The sequence below is a fragment of the Rhodnius prolixus genome, unplaced genomic scaffold (assembly GCF_049639745.1).
Source record: "Rhodnius prolixus isolate KJV_2025 unplaced genomic scaffold, Rpr scaffold_1, whole genome shotgun sequence".
Taxonomy (NCBI): Eukaryota; Metazoa; Arthropoda; class Insecta; order Hemiptera; family Reduviidae; genus Rhodnius; species Rhodnius prolixus.
The window spans coordinates 47,786,975-47,795,476 of NW_027411581.1; the positions used below are offsets into that span (position 1 = coordinate 47,786,975).

The window sequence follows — 8,502 nt, forward strand, 5'->3', positions numbered from 1 at the left end:
TAATAAATTGAAACGAAGGCTTGTACTCGATCTATGAGATACTATTAAAAACGAAGATACTGGGATAGAGATAGCAGTTTACGTAAATTTCTTGCCAAAAGCTCAATGCATGAACTGTTAAGTTATAAGGAATGATGGGACCAACTAAGATTTGCATTTGTGAGGGCCGCCGCAATATTCAAAATTAATATTTTCGAGTGACGATTGAAATGAACATTTATAGAATTAACTTTAAGATTTTACAATAGTATTTGCTTTAATTTGATTTTGAAAAATACGAAACATACATATTTTTTATGTTATTAGGTTTTACTTTAGGAAATATTTTTGAGTAGGTTATATGACAGGTCAGGTTACAATATGTTGTGTCAACATATACAGTATTATTTTGAGACAAATTACAAACTACACCTTAACTCATTTTCTAGGACTCTTTAGTACCGCAATGCCCGTTGATATCACTCGTTTAACAGAAGGCTGGCTTGAGCTTGAAAGTGATCCAGGCTTATTTACCCTTTTACTAGAAGATTTTGGTGTGAAGGGAGTTCAAGTAGAAGAGATATATGACCTCCAAAAGTCTTTAGAAGGCCCAGTGTATGGCTTTATATTTCTTTTCAGGTGGATAGAAGAACGAAGATCAAGAAGAAAGATAATAGATCAAAGTGAGATGTATGTCACCGATGAAAAAATAGTGAATAGTATATTTTTTGCTCAACAAATGGTAAGTTGTTGTTAATATTGACTCTAGATTGAAAGTTGATATTCCGTGTTTAATAAATTATTATATCACCCTTTATTATAAATTCTTATACAGGTTCCAAATAGCTGTGCTACTCATGCGCTGCTTTCGGTATTACTCAATTGTGCGAATATTCAGTTGGGGTCAACCTTAAGTAGACTTAAAAGTCATACTACAGGTAATGAATTCAATCATTAGCATTAAATAATTCAATAAATTCATCAGACCTATTTATGCAGAAACATTCATATTTAGGAATGGATCCCGAAAATAAAGGATGGGCTATCGGAAACTCTCCTGAATTAGCTAGAGCTCACAATTCTCATGCAATGCCGCAAGCAAAAAGACGATTGGACAAAACCAGCGGCGTCTCTACTGGCAGGTATTTGTATTTTTGAAGTATTATTGCTACTATAAATGATTGAAGAAGCCAAATTCACTTATAGTTGCCACATTCATAATGTAATGTTTGTAAACCGAATCATCCCATTTAATTGAGTATTATTATTGTTTTGTGTCCTGATGTGGCACAAAATAAGTTGTAGCTTGTTCGAGAATTAATGCATCTTTTAAAATTAATATTAGGAAACAAATATTGTTAGTTGAAGTTAACATACTTTAACATACATAATGTATTTGTATCATTTCAAAAATCTATAAAAGAAATAGGAAAACAGTTTATAATGAAGCTAGAGCACTTGAAAATATATGTCCTCTATCTATTCAGTAAATTTAAATTGGCCTCTGTGACAACCCTAGCTTTGTGATGTCACAGGTCATGAAACTTCAACTTCGTAAAAATGAAAATCTACAGCCTTTAAAGAGGTTTTTTTTTCTTTATTACTTAGTTTTATCTGACATATTTTCTGCTGGCTCAGCCTCTGAAAACATAGTTGGCTCACCCTCCATCTTAAATGTCTCATCTTACTTGGCCAATTGTATAGTCAGCTTCCATCACTATTTTTGACTACTTCTTTCTCTTTTCAGGAAATCAATAAGTACCCTCACGGCCATTTTTACTTCCTCTATTCTTTGAACATGGTGCCACTTAAACATATTTTCATATTATCTTCTTGGAAATCCTTTCCTTTATATCCCTTCTGATAACTTCATTTCTTCTTTTTTTCTTCAAGCATGAGACCCTCAAGCTTTTCCGGAAGAAGTCTTTGAAATGATGAATTAACTCTCAACTCCCATTAGGCAGCTAAATCGCTTTCACCAAAGGTGTCAATATCATGATCTAGGTTTTTCTTGCAATAAACTTGCCCCACAATTCTCATGCATTCGTTTAGGGAACACATCACAATGCGGACTCTTGAAGAAAGTGAGTTTGCTGATTCCGGGGAGAACTGGAGTACAGTCCAATACATTTTCTGACGGTCTGCAATGCCGTCAAAGAAGATTTAGTTAACTGAAAAGTTGCAGAGTTTGGAGGAGAGTGTACACTCCTTAGAAACCTCTCCGATATCTTAATTTGAAGAGAAAGCCTTAGAGTGAGCCCTGCAACATTAGAAGGCACAATAGATCTGTGAAAGTTACAGTCTTCTCTCCCCCACCCCCAAGATAGGAAAAAAATCATTTTCAATTTTTAGCTAGTGTGTATATCGCCGAACAGGTTTTTACTTAAATAAGGTTTCTTTGATGGTATTGCACACTTCTCAGAGAGGCGACCAAACAAGATTTGTACTTTAAACTTGTTTTTCACAAAGTCACACTAAATGGGCGACCCAAAAATAGCTTCGACGGATCATTCAAAACAAGAGAAGAGGGCGACTAAGAAAATGGTGTGTGTTGCAAGATATCTCTCGGTCCCACACCATCAATACGTACTATCTCTTGTAAACACCTCGGCAGGACTTATACTAAAATATGATATTTGAATGATACAGAGAAGATTGATCCCCGGGCGCTAAAGAACGACGTAGTTGATTAGAAAAATAAAAAATAACATGACCCCTGAAGTCATTGATGTGAAGTCTTCCACATTTTTATTTCTCCTGCAGAGGGGAGCAGACTAGCTACTTCCTGGAAAGTAACTCCCGAAAGGATCCTAGTCGCCACACACACATAAACTCCATATACACTCACACATTTTCACACTACTCTAGGAACATCAGAGAGAAGTTAAACTCTCCCGCAAGTTTGCCTTTTGCGGCAGCCCTTGTTGGTGGAAATGGGAGACCTGGACGCTGAGATTGACGAGGTTGATAATTGAATGTTAAATTGAATATTGATAAACTAGAAATTCTAATCACTTAATAAATAAATTATGCATAATTAAATAAAATCTTAAAAAGAACACTTTAATTAGCAGAAAAAATGTATCACGCTCATATATTCCAGCTTTATTAAATATTGTGTTTTGGTGAGGTTTGATCATCTGTAACTGTGTGTTTGATGCCGAATGATTTCAAAAAGCGTGTCCAAATTATAGTCATTTGGCTGTTCATAATGACCCTTCGAAGTTTTTAAACACACTTTAAAGTGTGTATCACTATGTAAGCTCCCTCACTTAATCCACAGTGTAGTGTGAGACGGAAACACAGTTGAAGTCAAATTCTCTAAACCAAACTGATTAATCAACTTCTGGAAGAAAGTAGAAACCGGTCAGAGATACTAAAAATCATGCGAGCTGCGTCGGATAAAATCAGCGATAGCCTTGTATTTATTTGATTCAATTCCTATAATATTTAAGCTTGGAGTTCTTTACCTTGATTTATTATTAAATTTTTTTTTTTTTTTTTTTTTTGTGATTTAAGGCGCGTCAGCATCTAAGGTTATTGGCGCCCGGAGCTTTTTTCAGTGCACTGCCGGCCTCCGGACAGTGTTCTCTCGTTACAGGCAACACTTTCCATCACCGGACAGTGAGCTGTAAGAAGCTCCTAGGAAGAAAAAATCTAAGGGGTCAGCAGCTGGATTCGAACCCGGGACCTCCGCGTGGGAGTCCAGTATGCTAACCTCATAGCTAATCCCTTCCCTTTATTATTAAATTATTGACTTTTTTATTTAATAATTTCAATGAAAACAGAAATCCAGTTTTTGGGTTCTAGTTTTAATATTTATATTATATGCTGCCATTATTAATTATTTCTGATGTTTATCACTTATATATTTGTAATGTATTATATGTATAATGGCATAGCAGTCGGTGCTTCCCCTCCAAAAAAAAAAAAATATATATAATGTCATATTATATAATTAATATTGTAATTTTCATCGAAACTGTGCAGGTACACTGGTGAGGCTTTTCATTTTGTTAGCTACGTACCTATTAATAGCCATCTTTTCGAACTGGATGGTTTGAAACCTTGTCCTATTGATCATGGACCATGGTCAGAATCTGAAGAGTGGACAGATAAACTTTACCGTGTAATTGCAGATCGTCTGGGTGGAAAATATAATGATATACGGTATGGTAATAGTTAATAGAATTCCTTTTTAAAGAGATATGTTATCCTACCATTAGAAATTTAATAATAGTTTTTAACATCTTGATTTAATCCAACTAATTCCTTACAGTTTACAAAGAATTCAGAAAACCATAAAAAGTAAAATTGTTATATTACATATACCAGATAGAGATATTCCTGATTAGGGATGGTGTTAATTTTACTGTTTTGTGCTTAGGCCAGAATTACTTATCAGTTGTATCTCACATTGAATTTTTTCTAGATGATCACCTTGAATAGAAATAAAATTTCCTTATCACGATCACTATAAAATTGCGAAATAAATATCTGTAAATTATAATTTTGAATGTAAGCTGTACATGTACATGTAAGCACTTTTTTTTAAATTGAGGTTTTACTTTTTTGATAAATCTTGGTTGTGGTTTAGGTTTAACTTGATGGCAGTGGTACCTGATAAAAGGATCGCTTTAACACATAGACTGAATATGTTACGAACTAATAGGCAAATCGTATTAGACGCCCTTCAGCAACTTGTCAAAGACCGACAGCATGATGAATCTGCTGGTATATCAATTTAGCTTAAGTGCATTTTTATTTTTAATTTGTTTATACTCCTGTTTTTATTTTAAGAGTTTTTATTGTAGGTCAAAGTACTAACAGTGAAGAATTACCTCTAGTTGTTAATCAAGATGTGAAAGATTATACTTCTCCAATTGTTATTCAAACCTCAACTGACAGAGACAACTTCGTTGTAATCAGGGTGCCAAGAGGTTTGTAACCCACCTTCCTCTAGAATTTGTAAGCAAGTGAGCTGTTGAGCGGGGTAAAAAGACGACACCTTTGACGCCTTTGTGTTGTCACGGTTTTTCTGTAACACATCGCAAAAGGAAGAACGAAGATGTTAAGAATTACTTTTATCTCCTCATCTCACGATTGAATATTCAACAAAAAAAAATTAATGCATTAAGAACTTTTATAACTCATTAAGTAATATTTGAAATAATTCTTGCAGGCGCTAACGAGGCGCTACTGTGCCCCTACTAAAAAAATTGCGTACATATTATTTCGACATTTCGTTGAATTAACTTAACAATTTAAGGCTGATGAATTCAAACCAATTTTTATTAAGGTCTACAAAAGATAGTTGTAAATATCTATCTTCATTTATACTCAAGTATTCGTTGCAGATAATTTTGCCAATACTTTTTTTTCATTGGTGCATTAAGGCCCCGAGCTTCAGTTTAATGACCCTCTTTAGGTGTTCTGTATAACATAAATATTAGAGTTATAGATTTAAGTTCACAACGTAAAAAAAATAAAAAATATCTCAATAATATTCATCATTCTGAAATTTAAAGGAGGCATAGAAGAAGATAGACGAACCTTCTCTCCAAAAGAATTGGTAGCTCTTTTAAAGAATCTCGAGTCTGAGGTTTCGTCAACGGAAGGTTGGTTACGCGATGAAAATGATAAACGCCGACGTTACAAAGTAAGATGATTGCTAATATTCCTTCTTTTTTTCTTTTTGTAACTTAACAATTCTTTAATATGTTATTTTAATAAAAAAATTTTAGGTGGATGACTGTCGCAGAACACACAATTACGACGAGTTTATTTGTACATTTCTGTCAATGTTAGCAGAACAAGGAAAACTTGCTGAATTAGTGGGTGTACCAACTAGACCAGTGGGTGGTGTCAACAGGAGTAGACATGTCAATAATATAGGAGGCGGAAGTGGAGGAGGCGGTGGCGCAGGCAATGGAATGGGAGGCGGTGGAGGAGGTGGCACAGCAGGAAGTGCCGCTAATTCAGGAAATAAGAAGAATGACCATCATAGTAAGAAAAGAAGAAGATAGACTGAAATAAACTTGATGTGATTAATTCATATTTTTCTAACTGTTTTTAAAATTTGTATTTCATTTCTGAAAGTAAGTTATGGTAGCTGTGTAGCACTATGAGAGTTGCAAATTGAAGATTTCATTCGACCGAATTAGTCTAGTCGTAATAAGCACTTGCACTAACTAAAGTGGATGTATATCCTACAAAAAATAGTCGGGAATACTAATGAATACAAAAAAGATTGCATGAATGCAAAATCATAAGTAAATAATTCACATAAAATAAAACAAACATGAAATATTAACTTTTTGAAATAAGTTTGATTCTAACAAAAAATTAAACTTTTTTTAAACTAGGCGAACCGATTGTATGAGCAATTAGAGAGGTACACCCATTCTTTGTGACTAAACAAACTAGATAAATGAAGGGTGAAAGATAAGTGTCTTCGTTGCTCGTAAAGCTGTAATATCTAAAAACTTGTCTACATCTGCTTGAGTGACAACATATATGATATTCAAGTTTTATTAACCAACTTTGCTTTAGAATTTAGAGCGTCTCCGGCTGCTATCCACTTTTTTGTTATTTGTTATTTTTGTAGAATGCATAATCGAGATGCAGGTCTGTAAAACGTTAAAACGTTTGTTTGCAGTAAAACTGTCCGGTAAGACAGTTGTATTAGGGTTGTTCGTCAAAAACGGCATGAAAAAGCGTTATGTTGAAAAAAAAAACCAACTTTGACCTTTTCCCCCCCTATAAAAGGTAAATTTCCCTTTTAAGATGATAATGATAATAAAGAGCATATCCTCGTTTTTACCAGTAACTTTTTTGCAACAACGCAGAATAATCAGTTTTTCAGAAAAATGGGCAATAACAGCTTTTTCAAAGATTGTTTTTCTTCTACTTCTTTTTGTTACCTTTTTTGTAAACCGTAGCGCCTAATTTTTTTCAACTGATTTTCATTAACGAGGTGTCATTCGATTCGCAATTTTACTGCATTAACTTTTCATTAATATTTTTTAGAATTTATTAAATGTCACAGACCCCTTATACTGGTCTTTTTTCATCTATAATTTTTTTTTTTTTTTTTTTTTTTCATATTGGTTTTAATACTTAATATGGTTTATTGATATTTAATATTAAAGAAATATTATTAAAGTTTTCTTTAATTTAATTAAATATATATGCATATTTTTAGGGTTGGTAATTATTATTAAAGTGCTTTGTTATTTGAGTATTAAACTTCTTTTCAAACACCAATCAATTAAAGTGCAAAATTAAAGTAGTTTGAAAATGAATTATTTTACAAGTATTATTTATTTTTTATCAACTGTAAACAGTTTATGCTTTCGTATTCTGCTGTAAGACGAATTCAAGACTGAAATTGAACTCTGCATTCCTAAATACGACAGGAATAGACCAACTCCAACGTTATTTTCTTTTTTTTCCGTGGGTATGTGATGATTATTATAAAGAGCATATAAAGATAATTCACAAGAATAATTTAGAATACATTTAAAATTATGTATGTTTTTTATTACTAGTTATGACGTTGTTGTGCACATTTTATTATTTTAACAGAAAAATAATAATCATAAATGAAAATGGGTAGCATAAGGGTTTGTGACATCTAATATGCATTATAAATCATATTAATGAAAAGTTAATTCAGTAAAATAAATTAAAAGATTAGATGATTAAGGAAGTATGAATGAACAGTTGGGTCCTTGATGATTTGAGTACCTTTGCCGTTTAATCAACTCTCATAATTAACTTTTTAAACAGTAAGTTTTACTTAAGGTGATTATAGAAGTATTCCACATTTTACAAAATTTTCAGTCAAAGCCTTAAAGAAAAATGTAACAGACAGTAAGATTTAATAATTCATAGACCTATATTTTTGTTAAACTTAATTTTATGAAAAATCATGCAAAATGAGAAGTAGTATGTTAATAACAATTAAATTTATTTATAAACAATTGTGATTATTGTACCTAGATAACGCGATTCATATACCAGATCATATTAGCTTCTAATTTAATGTCTAACGCCATTATTAAGTTTATTATTATAAGTACGATTGCTTTATTATTATGTAGCCAAAAGTGAAGTATATTTAATAATAAAATAAATTAAGTTCATTTAATGAAAACATCTCAGCAAGTTCAAGTGAACATTCCATTTAGAGAGATAGTGCTTAATTTTAAGATAGGTTTTAGGAGATTTGTAATATGGTGCGATGTATTTTTTTATTTGTAAAAACAGTCCGAAACAAAACTGCTAGAAGTAATGTTTGCCTAGGAAAATTATAATACAATCACACTTACACACTCATAACAACAAAGTTGAAATGAATTCATACATAACAAACTATAATATTTAGCTCAGAACGTTTTATATCATATCTTGTTCTCTTTCCAAAACCCGAGAACAGGCAAACTCATAGAAATACATTTTTTCACTGTACTTGTAAAAAGACATTTTATATATATATATATATACATAGTTCTTATCATC

At 32.3% G+C, this 8,502-nt stretch overlaps 1 protein-coding gene across 1 annotated transcript; it reads left to right on the forward strand.

The window, feature by feature from the left end:
- The first annotated feature begins 312 nt into the window (after positions 1-312).
- On the forward strand, positions 313-8,073 carry caly (ubiquitin carboxyl-terminal hydrolase calypso). The gene is made up of 8 exons (XM_074117785.1): positions 313-721; positions 815-917; positions 995-1,121; positions 3,970-4,149; positions 4,577-4,713; positions 4,794-4,919; positions 5,508-5,638; positions 5,724-8,073. The coding sequence occupies exons 1-8, from the start codon at positions 341-343 to the stop codon at positions 6,003-6,005; spliced, it is 1,467 nt and encodes a 488-aa protein (XP_073973886.1). The 5' UTR covers positions 313-340; the 3' UTR covers positions 6,006-8,073.
- The last annotated feature ends 429 nt before the right edge of the window (positions 8,074-8,502 follow it).